The sequence below is a fragment of the Anser anser genome, assembly GCF_964211835.1.
Source record: "Anser anser genome assembly, chromosome: 2".
In the NCBI taxonomy this organism is placed as follows: domain Eukaryota; kingdom Metazoa; phylum Chordata; class Aves; order Anseriformes; family Anatidae; genus Anser; species Anser anser.
The window spans coordinates 36,365,569-36,384,315 of NC_139721.1; the positions used below are offsets into that span (position 1 = coordinate 36,365,569).

At 35.4% G+C, this 18,747-nt stretch overlaps 1 protein-coding gene across 5 annotated transcripts in view; it reads left to right on the top strand.

Annotated features, from left to right (window-relative positions):
- Positions 1-18,747, top strand: part of PPP1R42 (protein phosphatase 1 regulatory subunit 42) — a 22,257-nt gene continuing 3,510 nt past the window's right edge. For 2 of the 5 annotated variants that reach the window (XM_083824171.1, XM_083824170.1), the window contains exons 1-8: positions 1-152; positions 1,005-1,219; positions 3,421-3,587; positions 3,962-4,100; positions 5,963-6,079; positions 10,787-10,904; positions 12,226-12,354; positions 14,115-14,262. In XM_083824171.1, the coding sequence (XP_083680297.1) occupies positions 1,091-1,219; positions 3,421-3,587; positions 3,962-4,100; positions 5,963-6,079; positions 10,787-10,904; positions 12,226-12,354; positions 14,115-14,212 (897 nt within the window). In that variant the 5' untranslated portion in view covers positions 1-152; positions 1,005-1,090 and the 3' untranslated portion in view covers positions 14,213-14,262. The other 3 variants (XM_083824174.1, XM_083824173.1, XM_083824172.1) reach the window with 3 other exon arrangements.

Here is an 18,747-nt window from a genome sequence, read left to right on the forward strand (position 1 = left end):
GCGGGCGGCGGGAGCGGCTCCCCCGCCTTACGCTGTTGGCGTTGCGTTGCCGGGGCAACCCCTGAGGGGCTGCGTGATGCCGGCCCGGTCCGAGTCCTCACAGAGCCCCCACCTCCGCTGCTGCTAGGAGGTCTACGAAAAGGCCCCGGAAGGTATTTCCGTGATAAAAAACAACAAGTGCACTTCCCAATAAAACGAAATTATGTCCCTTCTGCTCTCCCCACCTTTATATAAAAAAATGAAATCATTTTTTTTGCACGTGGATCAAGGGGGTACTGCTGAGCTTCAGCCTTGCTTAGGGAGGGAGGAAGTTTCTTCTGGGTTTATGGTTTTAATCTTCGCTTTTCCTCAGTTTCTCATAAATGTAATCCTGATAAGGTGGGTTCTCTGTGCCTTGGTTTATGTGGCTGCATGAGATGAGCGTTTGGGTGCTTTTTGCTCGCTCCTCCGTTGTTTTGATAGCACTGATGGGGGCTGTATCATGCACTGGCTAAAAAAAACACAGCCTGTTTGTACTGCCTGGTCAAGTTCCTTTCCTTGCGGTGTTTTCATCCCCAGACTTTACACAGCCAGATCAAAACGCATCTTGCCCTCCCCCCCAGCTCCGCTCCTCTAAGTTATCATAGCCCTATAAAACCTGCCATAAGCAGCTACGTGGTTTTTATCTAGTCCTCAGCTCACCAGCTGCCATTAATTAGTTGTGTATGAGAATTACTTCCCTGTGGATCACTGTGCTCAGGTTTCCACATGAAAAAGACAAAGAATAAGGTACAACATTGAAACAACAAATATCACAATGATGCATTTAAATGCTATTGAATACACTAAAAGTTTGAAAAAAAAATACAGCAGTAAAGGTGAGGTTTTTATAAGCAGCAAACACTACACAGAAGTGTCATGGTAAGCAAAAAGACTTGGTTGGGAAATGTCAGATTTGAAGGATACATATCAGCTTTGTTTAAGACGTGGTGCAAGTAGTGTAATATTTTGCTTTTGTTTTTAAGGCATTTTATGAAGCTACATAGAAGAGCACATGCAATACACTTAGTGATATTAAAAGAGGTAGAGCAGTTTGGCCTATTACGGAATTATGGTTCGACTAACGACGGACCTAATTGCTAAAAACGTCAGTAACAAGAATCGCAAAGAAGAGGACTTCGGACAGTACCTGCGAAAAATGACTCATCTGAATTTATCAGATAAAAATATAGATGCAATTGTAAGATTTATTTCTCTTTATTCCTTTTAACCTGTCTATTCAAATGTTTTGTTGTTATTCTTCTGATGAGTTGCTTTAGTTGTGAAGACTTGCAAGCAAAGTTTATATTTTACAGCAGTTACATGTTTTTTTAACATTTATGTTTATTTGTAGTTAAGCCTATTTCTGTGGAAACATGCTTCACTATCACAAGTGATGTTATTTTGTAGAAAACTGCTTGTACCTAAAAGTGTATAAATTGATTTTAAATGCAGATGCATTTGAAATATGTAAACAACCTTTTAGCTGTAAATTTTCATATAAAACATCAAAGCAAGTGACTATAACTCCAACAGTATTATTAGTCATTAATAATAAATTATTTCTTGACCTGACACTTTTTTATTTCTGTTGCAAAAATCTTGTTGAAATATTTTACCTACCAGAAACTGTAGAAATATATTCAACTATGTGATAGACAAGAAAGATATTATCAGTGCATTATTTTTTGCGATTCATCAAAAAAACAGAAAATCCATGTAAGCAATGATACAAGAAAGAGAGGTGAACTGAAGTGTTAAGGTGAAATATTATTGCAGTAATTCACAGAGCTATTATTGAAATCTGCAGCTCTAAAAATGTAAACAATTTGCTATTTTGACTGTTTTATACAGTTGTTACATTGTAAAGGGCCTTTCAGGATATCACCAGTATAGAAATAATACCTTTGCTTACTTACCGCTTTAGCCACTGAATACAGCCAGGTTGTTGCCGCTGAATCAGTAGGTGCAGAACTTTGAAGGCAGTGCCCTAGCCATACTGAAAACTAGTTGTAGTGCTTTTGGAGACCATAGGTATAAGCTTAACAATAAAAAAAAAAAAAAAAAAAAAAAGATTATCAGCAACAGTATATTTTTTTTTATTTAAAGATTTGTATTTATTGATGGTTACATTTATAAAAAATATGGAGTGTGGAATAGAGGGAGATGTAAGGAAGTAGTAATTTTGCAGATCAGATTTATTTTTTTAAGGATGTAATAATGATATTACATACTATTAAGTGCAATGCTTATTTTCTCTAATGCCGTATTTTTTCCATTCTTGGTAATTTTACAAAGAGTTGTTAATTTGCAGCAAAATATTTTCAATCTGTCTGTGGTTTATTCCAGAGATTTCAGGGGAAGTCTGAAAAAGGAAAGCAGAGTTCAGGAACGGGATATAAACCAAGAGAGGTTAACGGATTTGGACTGGTGTAATGGCTTTTTCAAATTAGAAAAGTTAAAATCTACATTTTTTAATTGCTCCCTGGGGCTTATTCATTAAAAAAAAAAAAATGACCTTTTTATTTTCAAAGATTAAACCTCCAAACTTAACCCAGTCCTCTTTTGAGCTTAACAGTGTGAAATTTATAAGGTTTCAGTAAATCCTGAGTTAATTCGAGTCCCCTTGAGATACTGAGCACATTTTGAAATTGCTGAACCCCAAATAACTGAATTGTTGTGTGCAATGGTTTTCTGTTTAAAAAACAAGTGTGATTTCAGTCAAGAAGATTTACGTACCTTGTTCCATGGGAACAGACCCATGCAAGCAAATGGTTTTATTCAGCTCACTTTTTAGCATAGTGAGTTGTTAATTTGATCAGTCCATTTGATTAGTACTAGTTCATCAGATGCCATACAGAAGTTTTAGAGAAACCCTTATAAAAACATGCTATCGTTTGGTTATTTAAGAAGGATACTTAGAAAGAAACTTCACATTTGAGTGAAATCTTAGGATCAGAAATATATTAAAATACATTGATGTGAAAGTTTTTGTAGGAATCATTACTCCTTCGCCAAGAAATGGTTTTTGTTACATCACTGAGATTTGATGGAAAGAACTCCACTAACAATGGGCTTTTCTGAAATCATTCAGATGAAGGCAGGGAAGGGAATGAAGTCACACAGAATGTGATCTACCTGCTGATCCTCAGCCGTAATCCTCAGCTTCTGTACAGCAGAACAGTAACGACAGATTTCTGTCATAAATCTATGCCAGAGATTATTATTGACTCTAACTCATTCTTTCTAGGAAAAATATCATTTAAAGTGTTTGTTAAAGGTAAAAATGTAGAAACAATGCAGCAGAACTTAAGGATAAAAGCAATCAACAGCTTCCAGAAGCAGGTAGTGAATACACTTTTTATAGCATTAATTTTTTTTATTTTATCTTTTTTATTTCAGGGTGACATCTCTTTGTGTAGAAATCTTAGAGTTCTGTATTTATATGATAACCGAATCAGTCAAATCCAGAACTTGGGCTTTGCTTCAAATATAACACACCTTTACCTTCAAAACAATTGTATTTCATGTATAGAAAATCTCTCATCACTGAAAAACCTCGAAAAACTGTAAGTTGAAAATCATGTATTTATTTTGCTGGTAAAAGGATAACTATTACACTAAGAAATTCAAAAATGATGTAGCCTTTTAAGATCCCTTAAGTTGTTAAATTTCACGTTTCAAATAAAAATTGATTTTTCAATGAAGTGTTTATGATATAATGAGTGAAGTAATAACATAACATACTGACATTTAAACTGTTTTCCTTTTTTTCAGCTATTTAACAATAATAGAATCGATACATCAAATTTCTAAAACAGACTTTGATCTGTCAGCTATATGATCTACTTGCACGTTGTGCTTATTTTTTAAGTATTTTGAAGCCTTGTGTTCACTTTAATGTTCAAAGGATGTTAAATCTATTTTGGATTCTATTTTTCAGGTATTTGGGGGGTAACTACATCACTGTAGTAGAGGGCTTGGATAAATTAGAAGAGATAAGGGAGCTACATATTGAAAGTCAACATCTCCCCCTTGGCGAAAAGCTTCTCTTTGATCCAAGATCTCTTAGGTCCTTGGCAGTAAGTACATTTTGAGGTTTTCAATGGGTCATTAATCAATAGGTAGTGTTTTTAGGAGAAATAATTAGGACTTGATCATTGCATGTATTCTTTTTCTGCTAATTGGTAGCAGCCTTAAAAGTTCTATCAAGGGACTCCCATCCCAGTTGTCATATAAGCAGGGAGTCCAGCAGATTCTAACAACTTCATTTATTTTTCTGTGAAGGATGGAAATGAGAATGAAGAGAAAGAGGAAGTAAGGAAATGTGTGGATGCACTACCCCAACAGAATGTGAATAAACAAAAAAAAAAAAAGAGGGTAGGAATTTATCAGAATCAGTTATTTTAGTTTATTTATTAGACTTTATTTACTGATGTTTGTAGTTTTATACTCCAAGAAAAAATCACCTTGCTGTATCTCCCAATGCAGTCAGAGCTTGATGATCTGTTTTGTGAAGATGAACAAAGAATGCTCACTGAGAAGTGAATTCTTTTCATGTGTATATCATAAACATTTTACCTAGCTCTAATTTGTGCTGGTTTGAAAAGAATTAATCCAAGACATGTATTGCTATTTTCGTTTAAAAGAAATGGGCCATTCCTGTGACAGCACTTTTATTTTGTTTCCTCTATTCTGGAGAGATGATGAAAGGAGAGAGATTATACAGCTGCAATTTTCCCAGCATGGTAACTCATACACTTCAGTATTTTGCAGCATCCTGGCATAGACACACTAACATTTTGTTCTTCCTAGCTTTTATTTAAGTTTGGGGGAGGGAGGGGGGGCTGCTTTGTTTTTGTTTTGTTTTGAGAAACGCTTTTCACCCTTGACCATGTAACACCTTTTTAAAAGTTACACGTGAAAACGTTCTGGTTTTACCCTGTAGGCACTAAGTGTTTTGTCCCTTTTTAAGACATCGCTTCTTACATCATCATCTTCTCCTGTTTTTGGCCAAAAACATGGGGCCATATAGTTCTCAGTGCACTGTGAGCAAATGTTTTGCTGATGACAATATCCCGAATCATTTGTCTGATGAACTTGTCACACTGTGTATATCAGGATGATACTGGTAATTTTTGTCTGAAAGGCAGATCTTGTTCGTAGCTCAGATTTTAGAAGAGGGTTACGTTTCCAGATATATACTGCTGAAATAGGCATTTTCTAACCAACGGTAGGTGCTATATCTGGTATAATTCTAAACTCACTGGATTAGGTGCTCTTTTTCACCTTCTAGAGATACAAGCTTCTTGTTACTTTTATGTGAAACTACGTTAAGTATTTCCTGAGATAAATACCTGAAACACATTTACTTCTTACCTAGAATGTAAAGATCTCTGCAACTATTGCCTGTTAGGAAAGGCAAAGTGCATTATGTGACTCACTAGTGTTCCAAAGAAGGGACAAGGAGTAGAGAGATGTATACAGCGAAGCTGGCAGTATCAAGCCTGAAAGAATAACAGGATAATCCAGCTGTTAAATGAGACTACATGGGTATCAGATATGGCTTTGAGCTCTAGGTGGTTCAGATGTAACCATGGAATAAAACAGTCAATTTCTGTGTCTGTAATCTACTTCAAACGTAGAGTTACTAACACTTGCAGAACTCTGTAAAGCATTTGAATGTGTTTAGGAAAAAAAAAAAATCTGCATTTGTAAAGAATTCCTGAAATAGTAGAGAAATAATTTTACTTTGGGTTGATTTCAAAATCAAAATGAACAGCACTTGAGGACAAGATGCAAAGTCAACAGAAAACAATGTGTATGAGGTAGTTGCATTTATGTGTTTCTGCTTCATTCACTTGCTTGTTAAGACAATTTTCTGTAAAAATTTACAACTGAGTCATGCACGGCATGAAAAAATTTTCTGCTTTTTTTCCTCCAGAAATCCTTGTCTGTGTTGAATATCAGCAATAACAACATTGATGAATTAGAAGAGCTGGCAGTTCTGGAAAATCTTTCTTATCTTAGAGCAGCTGACAATCAACTTCAACATATGAAGGTACTAAAATCAATGTTTGTACTATTTAGTATGGATGACTAAAACAATAGTCAAACTCATCTTTATCACAATATAGATGAGTAAAAATAAACTTTACTTCTACAGTTACTGAACCTCTGACTTTCCGAGCATGTTTTTCTCATCCAAATATCTCGTTGAGATTAAAAATAGAGAACCATTTATCTAGGATGTCCGAATGTCCTGTAATCCTATGCAAAGAGCAGTCGTGCATGCATCTATCAACTGAGTACATTCTGTTTCTTCAGAAAAAGTTAACTTTCATTGGTTAGTAATTATTAAAACAAGTATGGTTACTAGTTCTTAGAACACATAATGCCTTTTACATTGAATTTGGCAGTTCTGTTTGCTACTGAGGAGATTCTAGTACTGTATGTGCATAATTTAGCAAATACCTAGGTCAATATACTTTGTTTGGACTCTTAATTTTTTATATTTTAATATTTAAAAATGATGAATGATGCAGTCTTTTTTTTTCTTCCTTTTTTTTTAAACTAGGGTATTATTAATGTCTTGTATTTCAAGCTGTGTCTCTGGCTGGTGGTTGTGACTGAATTCATATAGAAGTACAATTCATGTAGGCTTATGCTAGATAATTAAAACCATATTGAATGTGTTGGCTACATCAAAATAACTGAAAGCTTTTTAAAATAGGTAGTCTTTCAAAAAGGACTCCTCTCAAAAACGAGTCTATTCAAAAGAAAGCTTAGTACAGTGGCTTTAATTGTTTCTTCCTTCTTTAAGTACAAGAGACTTCAGTTGTGATGATCTTAAAGAAGATTGTCATAGCCAAACAAGTGATTGTTACTAAGAATGAGGTTGCCAGTTTAAAGACAGCATTTTCAGTGTTTCAGAGGAAAAAATGGTATCTTCTCAAACAGAATAAGTGGATAAAAAGATTGCATTATTCAGTAACTGAGTGTATGGTATTTAGTTAATTATTGCATTTCATTATTCTATCATCAGATAGACAAGAATTACTATTTATCCAAATCAATCAGACATTTAGATTTCCGTGTTATAAGGTCACAGCTTTTGAAAAATTATGTGGTTAGCATTTGAGCTATTTACTGCTCCTGCTATCAGTTACACTTGGATCAAGCTGTGATAAATTTTGAAAGTGATTGTCCTGTGTTTCCTATAAACAATCTCCAAATTTTGAAAATATGGAGCAGGTAGAGTATTTCTATTCATATTCTTTGAGACCTTTAATATTAATGACCATATTAAATGTGACAAACCTACAGGGTAACACAGCTGGATATCCAGCTTTCCAGCTACATTTACTGTTTTAGAGATTATGTACTAGTACGTCCAGTTATTACAAATATAAATTCTTATTTAAATTAAAAAAAGCATTGAATAAGCAGTAGGCCATGCAAAGTATTTCTTTTAAAAATGGCAATTTTAGCTCTGCTTAAATGCTTTAACTTACACTGAACAGCTACCAGGAGAATGATCTTATAGATCCACTAACTTTTAAAAAATAATTGAGAGAAGTTTTGAGTATGTTTCAATTTTTCTGCACTCCTGAATTTCATGATTCCTTGGTTTACATTATTCTACAACTGATAGTTGGAAAAAAACTAGGGACTACACACTTGTACTACATACACTTAATAGGTTCTGCAGGCTGAGCTTGTTGCTTACAGCAAAGGCTCTTTCATTCCCACACAATCTGCCTGCATACCCCTTTCTCTTGCTCCCATGTTTTCAAAACTCTGAAATATACCTCTTCTGCATGCCAAAGGCTCTAAATCCTGCTTTCCTATCCCCACTATCCCATCACTGCTATCAAGAACATCCCCAGGAATTTTTGGCATCGAGACCATGGTGGTACCACAAAACAGAGGAGCAGTGGAGAGTCTGTCTGCAGCTGTGCTGCACCCAGCGGGAAGGGAGCTGTAGAGGAGCCACCCAGATCTTAGCAGGGCTGGTCACAGCAGTGATCTGTGTAGCAGAGGTAGATGGCATGCAGGAATAAAATGGAATCTCTGCAAAAGAGGGAAATGTGAAACCCTAACAAATGCATGAAACGCTTTTCCTCATGTGGACTTTTCTTCACTTTTGTATAATTAGTATTATTACTTTATATCAAACATTTATCTACTTTTTTTCACATCTTTATTAAAAAAAATCAAAAACATACTCCCTCAGTTTTCAATGATGCCATGCTGATTTCAGCATAGTAGAAAATTAGGGCTAGTAAAGTCAAGCACTTAAGGTTCTGGCTAATTCAGGGAATTGTTAGCATAATTAACAGACATCAAGGATTATGACCTTGTTTCACATGACTGAAGTTTATATAATGTAGTCTGAACAGTAGACAGGACAGAAATTAAGTAATTTTCCCCAGTTCATGCAAAGTAGCGTACTGTGACTAGCTACCACAAGTAAAAAAAAAAAAAAAAAGAAAAGAAAGAAAGAAAGAAAACATGTTATGCCAGTTATCAAGAATATAATCAATTTTAATAGAATTGGCTTTTCTTTGTTTTCTGTTGCTTGCTACTGCAATTATTGTATCTTATTGAGCTTCTTGTTTACTTCAGTTAGTTTCATGAGGACTTCTAGGCCTCTGTATATTTAGGTAGGAATACTAAGGGGATTTTTTTTCACAGCTATTCCTAATAAACTATTCCTGTTTACAGAAGGCCAGCGTGTATGTACGTATGTGTACATACATACTACACAGTAGGTTTGGGAAGATTATGACTTATGTGAGTGTTTGGATGGATAGATGGATAGTGAAAATATAGCTAGAAATACCTATGAAAATCTGTATTTCCTAAGTCTTTAATTTATTCAACCTCTGCCCAGTATTGATTATGACAAGAGGATATCACAAAAGATGAATTCGTTCACTTCAAAATTGAGTCAGGAACAAGAGAGAAAGTATAGATTTTCTCAAACAGATTATGACAGGCAGTCAAAACGGTGACAAATTGCTGTCTGTAGATGTAGTTAGGGCAGTTGGAGTAGACTTTTCCGATAAAAAGTGGAGCATACTGGTCAAATACCAATTCTTAAACGGCCATCATTAATTGGTAAGAACATTATTGCCAGCACCCCAGCACCCCAGCTGCCTGCTAAGGCACTCGCCCTTCCCCCTCTCCCCCCCCCCAGATGGAATATAATTTGCTCGTTGGTATTTTGTAGCAGACCTCAAAGTGATAGCATGACATGATCATTTATCAAACGGAGACTGCCCAGAAGAGTGTCTGGTCCCTTTAGTACAGCTTATTGAAAGGCTGGGAAGTGAAAGCACTTTATTAGAGACAGGAAGGCAATGAACAACTAGAGCGTATCGAAAGGGTAATCATATTTCAGCAAAGGATTAGTGTGCTCTTAGATAAACATACACTGGAGTAAGCATGTTCTGGGTCATTTATCAAGTAAGTAACAGCTAACAAAAATCTACAGGACTCTTTGTATGCATTCATCAAAGTTAAACTGTATACATTTTATTTCAGTAGTAGACAATTTTGTATTCCAAAACTATTACGTGAACAAATATATTTCTAGTGAAATCCAGAACATGTTAGAGATTTCAAAAACAATGCTTGAATGGCCAGGTAAGAATAAATAAATACAATTGTGAAATCTTACTTCATTTTTAATAGCCTAGCCTAAAACCAGAATTCTTCATGCTCACATTACCCAAGTGATTTTCTAGATTTGAAGGAGCTGAAGACATCTACATTGCTATAAATTTAATTGTTGGCATCTAGCTACAAAATTCTGTAGACTTCGCAAGTTAGAATCTATCAGATCACGATCAGTAGATTTTTATTTTCAAATTATTACAACTGTACAACATAAAGAAATTGCCTCTTCTCTTGCATTCATACAGATTGTTTTGAATCCTTGCTTAAGCTTTTCACACATATAAGGCAGCATAACAAGAACCACAGTTAAGTGAAATTTTGAAAATAAAGTATTTCAGAAGGTAGAGTATCTGAGTAGAAAGGACCAATCTGCTAAGCTTTGCATCCTTTTAGCTTGAATTTATTGTGCTTAAAGAACAGAGGAAGTTTTATCTGGGTCATACTGCCCTTGGGTAACCAGACAGAAACCCAGATGGAGAAAGGTATATTTCAAAAATTTCACTATTTGGGCCAATGCTGTAACTGACCACCCACAGTTATTGTAGGCTGGGGGTTACCATTCCTCCTGTAAAATACAATTTTTCATATGCGTAAATAGGCAATCTACCTTGGCTTATGATTTTTAGCCTTTTTATAGTCCATTCTTTGGAAAATATTTATTCTTCCACAAATTTTTCAAAATCTAGTTGGTCACTGTGATACTCTGAGAGCTCTGTGAGACCATGGGGCTGCATTAAGAGACTTTATATATCATACAAGCTTTCAGGTGGTGATTCTTCTGTTTTAGGTGCTCACAGGTGGGACTGCAGTAGTAATTTTCCATAGCTGGCATTACTGTATCCTTAAAAGGAAAGAGTTTTCCAACTGCATCACCGTTTCTTCTCTGCAATTGTGATATACTGAGGAAATGCTATACCCCACTCTATTTGAAAATGCACATTCTTAATTAAAGTACGTGAATAGTCTCAGTGAAGTTACTTCTGTGTGCAGGATTTGGGCTTGACTGAACAATTTACGTTACTATTGAACTCTACGCTGGAGAGGGGAAAATAATCACAGTGTTCTGTTCTTGTATTAACTGCAGGATTTGGAGGCTGTATTAAACAAATGGCCAAAGCTACGCAGAATGGATCTTACAGGAAACCCCATCTGCCACAAGCCGAAGTACAGGGACAGGGTTGTTGTACAGTCTCAAACTTTAGGTAAAAAAATAAAACCAACAGCCAACCCAAAAAAACACTCATAACCTGTACTGTTATAGAAAATAACTGACACATTGTCCGTTCTTGAATTGCACTGTGTATGTAAACAAAATTACTGTCATACATACTTACATCAAATGATAAATTTTTACTTTACATACAAGTAATGTAGCTAAAACTGTTCATGTCATCAACTGCACAAAGTTTATTACTCAGCTTTTGCTCGTAGCCGTAGTAAACATTAGTTTTAGTAATAGGTGATTAGTGAGATTGTTATAAAACGGAACGATTTTTTTTTTGTGTTCATATTCCAGATGTGAAACTGATTTTTCAAAGATAAGTTTAGCCTACCCCTCTGTCAGCCCATAGGAGTTGCGTAGGTGTTTTAGTTGTACGGTGACAGTTGTACAGTTCATACCTTACTGCGTTCGAATTCCCGCTATATACCATTTGTCCTTCATCGTAACAGCCTTTAACACTTACGTTTCAAATGTATCTTAACCTTCCTGCGATGCAGTTTATTTTAGCAGTTTATTTGATGCAGCTTATTATCTGTGATGCAGACAATTTGAGCATAAAAGGAAGCAACTTAGTACTCTGTATGCAAGTATTCATACTGTAGAAAAAAGTCAAAAAATATGTGCTCACTTTTTACTTTTTTGGATAGAGGGGGCACATCTTAGAAGCAGTAATTACAGAATTTGTTTTTCTTTTTTTTTTCTGAGAGTACAAAGCATTGGCTATTAACAGAAAGGAAAAGCCTATCTGCACAATAAAAATAACAGGGTCTTATGAGAGTTCTAATGCAATCTACATCTGTGTCCAAATGAGGTATCTATCTCATTTAGTCTGACTCAAAAATGCAGATGCAACCAAGGCAATGTAGAACGTAAGCCTCATGGCATCAAAGTGAGTAAAGTTAAAGAGACAAATCTGTCTGTCTTTGTGATCAGTAGGATTCCTTCATTACCAAGCTACACAGGCTTGCTCATATCCTGAATTTCTGGATATATCTTGTGTAAGATCATGCTGTTTCTTCAGAACTTTACTGAATATAAATATATATATTTCCCTTGAAAGTTATAAAAATAATAGGTCATTTCTTTTGTAGTTAAGACTTGTCAACTCAGTCTTGCAGCTGATTAAAATGTGAGTATCAAGCTGTAATGTATCACTGGCTTTTATTATTATTATTTTTTTTTACCGAAAGACTAAAAAGAGCAAAAAGATTTGAAGAGAGCAAATACAAATTGCATACAGTTTTGTTCAGCCTGTTAGTTAACCTCTGGTATCACAGAAAATGTTCTCTTCCCTTTGACAGAATCCCTTGATGGGAAAGAAATTAAAGAAATGGAAAGACAGTTCCTAATGAATTGGAAAGCCTCCAAAGCTGCCAGGAAAAAAAACAGAGGAAGAATGACAAATGAACCTGCAGACTATCAACGTTTTTGTAAGCAAACTAATCACTTACTTCATGACTTTGCAATACTTTGCAATATTATAGAAACTCTAAAATAGCAGCTAACAGTAAATATGCTAGAAATGAGACTTTCACTGGTGGTAAGACCAAAACACATGAGTAGAAATTGGATTTTTCCAATGTAAAATTTAATTTTAGTGCTAGTTTGTGGTTTTTTTTGGTTCACCACCGCAGCCTCCCAGAATTATGGAAAGGAGTAGCACATATGTTTTGAATGTCTGTAAATACCCATATACCCATGATACTGCTTTCCATGTCTATTAAAAAAAAAAAAGGGGGGGGGAAGGGGGCATTCTGGAATAAATATGTATAAAATACATCAGACTTTTTAAGACTCTTTGTTGATACTAATTTCATCGGTTTATATTGCCAATCCTATGAAAGACGTTTACAAGATACATGGCTAGCAGAAGTAAGTTTTAAACTTGGGAAAAAGAAATATTGGAGAAAAAAAGCTTTAAACCTAAAAGAATGGGCAGCAGGTTCCTGAAGTGGGAAAACAAATTAGCTTTGAAATGCAAACAACACCTGAAGTAAAATTTAGGATCTTTAAAAAATTGGTGGGAGGTTGTTGTTGTAATTGAGTTAACTGCAGATTAAAACACACATGATTTAACAGCATGTCTTGCCGTCTTGCAGGATCTGGAAACAGACGTTAGACTTCAAATTACTCAAAATTATCTGAATAACCATACTTATAAAATAAAATTGGTGACAGTTACACTCTAGTTTTCCCAAGATAAACTGCAATATGTAATTTGCAGGAGAGAGCACGTTCATTGTAACCACACCATCTCAAATTATTATTTCATGAAATCTCATGAAGATCAGTTCCTTTTGAAGACATGGAGTTAAAAGCACTCAGCCTGTCAGTCTGAGACCCAAGAAAGCTGCAGTCTGCTCAATGTTTGGAAGCTGTATGTGAACCACAGTGGTTCTGAAAGTAATATTCTGTCTTCTGGATATGAGGAGGTGCTGTCGTTGAAGTTACTCCCTTTGAGATAATGCTGTTCGTGTTCATGCTAGTCATTTTATGGTAACTGAAAAAGCACTGTGTGAATTCTCTCGTTGTTGTTGTTCTTTTTGTGAGACTAAAGACATTTAACTTGTAGGAATTCTGATTTAGGTAACTGTTTACTATTTATCTCCATTTCTTGGATCTGTTGGATAAAACTGTTCTGCTTTACCTGATGACCTAGAGATCTGTATTATTCTTTTCATCTGCTAAGATGGGTTCACACCCATGGGGCTTATAATGCAGTGAAAGTCAGAAGGCTTTTATTTTGGTTTTTGCTTTTATAATCTCTCATCAGAGTAAATAATTATTTTACAGGCAGTAAAGCATAAATCAGTTGTATCAGTGTTAAAAGATAAAAGACTATTTTGTGTTTGCAATGTAATATTTTAATGACTGTTATTTAACTGCAATTACTTCTGGTTATTATTAGATAAGATTAAAGAGAAATGACAAGAAGTAAACTCACTTTTACAAAACTTTAACTGACTGAATATCTGCTTTAATATTAAACTTCATCAATGTTTGCAGCACTTCCTATAGTTTCATATAAAGTGTTTGTTCTGTTCTCAATTATCAAATTTGAGGCACTGTACTCTAAGTTTTATTGTTCTGTTTAATGTAATAAGATGTATTGGAACCTGTGACCAATCCTACTGAATATTAAAATTGACCTGGAATACTGAATTCATTCTTTTTTCTTTGGTTTCTGCAGCTGGCTTTGAAACACTGTATCCTATTCTTCCCTTTTACTACAGTCCATCTCTGAAACAAAAATCAAATTTTTTAATTCTGTCCGAGATGCACGGATGAGAACCTCTGCCAAGAACCATGGAAAAAAAGTAAATCAGAGGAAAACTCAGGTATGTTCCTCAGATATCTTCCTCGCAGTGCTGTTGGTGATTGCTTGTACAGTTCGTGCTGAGTCAGTTGGAAATTCATCTGAATTTATTTTTTTTTTAATGATGTCGCGTTTGTTGTCTTTGTTTTGTAAAAACGGGATAAATAGATTTCAGCGTCTGGTTATAAATCAGCAGAGTAGATGATGGTAATAACCTTACGCCAGTGTTACTAGTTTGTCATATAAATTTGATTGTCATCTTGAACAAAGGTAAAATAACGTAGATGTTAATTCTTGGAAGTACAGTTACTGTCAGCAACACTGGTGAAGGCTGATACCGTGCACGTAGTAATATGCTGAAGGAGAAGCCATTGCTTTTCATTATTGTAGCTTATTTCTAATGGACATGTTCCAGCGTATTATGTACTTGATTGGTGTTTTCCTGTAGCATCAGCTTAAGACCATCAAGATAATCAAGAGAGGAAATCTGATGTCTGTGCCTTACAGACATTCAGACATTAGATGAGCTTAAACAATTTGGACTTTAGCATATGTATTCCTTATTCAAGGGATACAAGCATCCTCGTGAGCTCTCATGCAACTGTGGGAATAAAATCTCCAAACAGGGATGTACAGTTTGGGACCTGGAGTTTTTCCAGTGTAACCTGCAGTACTAGTGTTTCTGTTTAGATCGGTACGTGGGATCTAACACCACTTCTTCCAGAGTTTTAATATTATGTATTATTAATATTAACTTTTGTTATTTATCAGCTCTACTGGCTAACAACAAAAAAAAAAATTTAAAAAATTAAGCAATGTTGTAGGTAAAATAAATAAATAAATTCAACTGACAGAGCCATTATTTTGTAACTAAATTATTGAACGTAGCATTTTATTTTACTTACGTAGCATTTTATTAGTAGGTTGGAAAATTTCATTGAGCAACATATAACACTATTTTATTCTTTATCAACTGATCACTTTCCATTCCTTTTTCTTTTGTTCTTACTGATTTGTTCTGACTAAAAATATCTGCCTTTCCTTTGAGAAGGGAAAAGGAATTACAAATCACTTTAGAATTATTGTTTTTGCTCTTCATATGGCAATAGATATATTCTGTCCTAAAAAGAAACTGAACTTCACAGATGTGCCCATTCTTAATTTTTTTTTTTCCTGCTGCAGAGAAGGTACGTAGCAGTGGAGGTTTCAAAACAAGAATTGCAGGAATTCAATGCTAAAATGAGCTTAATGCACTCAAGTGTTCTGTCAGCCTGCACTTCATCTTTATTAGCATTTTGTCTTTTGAGCCAGGCTGAATAAAACTAAGTTTTTCACTTACCATGTCCCTTAGTCCTAACAAAGAATGGAACATGCTTGTACAGCACCTCTGAGTTATTTTCGTCAATGAAAAAGCTTCTGCTATCTCCCTTTACATAAAGCATTCTGACTCTATTATGCTAAAAAGCTGTTCGATTGTGGAGCTTCTTTGCTTGAAAAAAAATAAAATAAAAAAAATCACCTATTAAGAAGCTGGAGTACTGTCCTGGCCATGCTGAAATTCCTTCTGACCCTAGAAGGGCAAAGATTGTGTCTTCCATGATTGGAATAAAATGTCTGTTTTTGTTTAATTTGCAAACGTAAATAAATATATAAATAGTGATATAAAAAAAGAAATATTTTTACAATTAGGCTTGAAGATTTGGCTTTGATTCACATAAAGATTGTAAGGACCCACAGTCAGATGACATGCATTTATTATTTTCAAAACCTAGTGTTATAAACAGGACTTCTATCTTGGATGCTAAAGGTTGCTGTACGTCACAAGTCCATGTGTAATCACTGACCTTAAGACATATTTCAGTCTTGTTACTAGTGGAATTCCATGGAAACTGAAGAGTCTAGGGAACTAGTGAAAGGTTTGCGAATTCTTTAAAATATTTAGGGAAAAAAGAGTCAAGTCAAAATACAAGAATATTCTTTCTCAGAGTGTATGCAGATATGAAGTAATCACAAATCACGGTATTCCCTAGTCAGATCCAGTAATTAGTGACATGCATAAATGTGCCCACATGTAAAGCAAAGGCAATTTTGTCAAACTGAACAAATGCTTACATTGTTTAATTGAAATTCAGTATCAGAGCAAAGAAATCAGTGAATTTTAATCCTACCCTCTGTGTTAGTCAAATAAATTATTTCAACAGATGTTTCCTCTTTCTTTATAAAAGCTAGGTGATGTTTGACCCGTGGCAACTGAAAAACAGGCATTAAATACCTTTCTAACCTACATCTAAGATCCACTGAGGATTACATAGAGCTTGAACAATGAAAAAAGCCAGTTATTACTGGATTACTGAAATGTGTCATTAATCTTTCTTTTTTTGATGATATAAAAACAATAGCAATTTCATATTGGATTTTAGAAGTTAGTTTTGAACACTTAGAGATATTGGCAGGAAGTAATTAAAAGAAAACAAATAACTATTTTAAAGATACCTAATACCTTCCAATGGGAAACGCTGTTATTAATTTTCCCTGAGTAGAGAAGTTGTTGAAATTCTGATGTTGTAAGCTTAAACTGTAACCAGCAGTTTCTGCCCACACTTCCATGTTCATTAAGTTAAATATTGTAATAGGTTTGCAATTCAGAATTTGGTGGGAAAGTCACCTTTTGTCTCTCCAGTGTATGGTATGTAATTGGAAATATGCTAATATATTCAAATGATATATTCAGCATATAACACCTCCCCTGGATTGTGCCAACTACATATAAGCCACACTCCGAGCCACCATGTACATACCATATAGTTCAAGTTCTAGTTCAAAGGGGAGGAACTTTGTAGGTGGCAGTGTTAGTTCTCTTTCTCCATAATTCTACATCTTCTTAGCCCTCAGGCAGGTGCTCTTATCACTGTTTTATTTATTTATTTTATTTATTATACATTTATAAATGCCTAGAGGTGATTTGTGTGACCTGAAATCTATACAGAGTCAATTACACGTATAGCCAATAACAGGTAAGAACATGCATGTTCTACGTGTGTACTGGGCTTTAGTTTATATAAACCTAACTGGCAATACAATAAATAGAATTGTTAAGGTCTATTTTATCAAAGTTTTTGGGGGGAGGGCTGGTACCGAGATTATAATGTTCATGTACCCAAAGAATAACTTCCAAACATACATTTATTTCATATTACAGAGTATAGTTCTCTTATCTGGGGGAGGGAAGGGAACGATACCTCCAGCAACCTTAAATATCATTCTCTTACTGAATATCAATTTCAGCAAACGTCTGAACACTCAAAAATAAAGAATATCTTCAGCTTTGGCTTCAGAAAAAAAGGGGAAATACAGAGTTAAGATAAAAATAAGTGAAATTTTAGCTCTGCATCCTAGAGCTGCATTTAGCCACTGAATTGCCTGCAAGCACTCCAACCCTATTCAGAATTAGGTGCGTTAAATATTTGGCAATTGCAGCTGAAGCACTTTGGCAGAGCTGAGAGCATGTTTTCAACAGGCCTGGAGTGCCTTTTGCAGCAGCTACATCCCATCTCACTGCCTTTCCTTGGTGGTGGTGTTGAAGGAAAAATGTAAACATCTTAGTGAGGTCTAGAAAGTATCAATCAGCAATTAATTATGAGGGCTGGGGAAGAGAAATGTGAGGAATTTTCTTGCCATTGATGAGATGTGAGAGCCATGAGATGGGATATGAGAGGAGTCAGCACAATGCTAGGTAAGTTGAAGTTAAAAGAGGAAGAGGTGAAGTTCTGAAATGTGCTGCTGAGGCAGAGCTATTTGAATGGAGAGCAGGTATACATAGATTCTGGTTCCTATGGTTCCTGCAAGGTTTTAGGGGGCAATTCAGTCAACTTAGTGGTTGCTTGCCCTTTTCTGGAGGATGTGTAGTATCTGAAAAGGTAAGTGTAAGTGCATTTGTAGAACCAAAATTAATGTTACAGTATTGCATACCTTCGTGGTAGTTTCTATATCCATGTTTACGGTTTGGCATAGTAATTCCTAATATGTTTAGAAGGCAAAAGATAACTATATCAATAAAAACATGCAAAATTTTATAAAATGCCATTATCTTCTGCCTAAACTTAAACTTCAGCAGAGGTAATTCCAAAAAAGCAGTTTTCATATATGCCAAACCTGCAGTACCTAGCACTGCCACATCATTCCGCATCACAGAGATAAAAGGCTTTCCCTTTTTGGCCATGAGTTCTGCTGCTTACCTGGAGGCTACTGATTTGGAAATTGCCATTCTTTCCTATGCCTGTGCTCCCCCACTGTGCTCCCTGTGCTGCTGGCTGTGCCCAGAACTGGGAAAGAGGAAAACGATCCTTACAGTACAGAACACTTCATGCAGTAGCAGAACACGCAGTGATAGACGCACTGAGCCTTTGAAAAGAACAAATCCGTTCTCCAACAGCTGAGAGAGAGTGCGCATCTCCTGAGGAGCCGATTGCCAGCTGGACCGCGCACACCTCTCCTTGTCTGGCAGCCC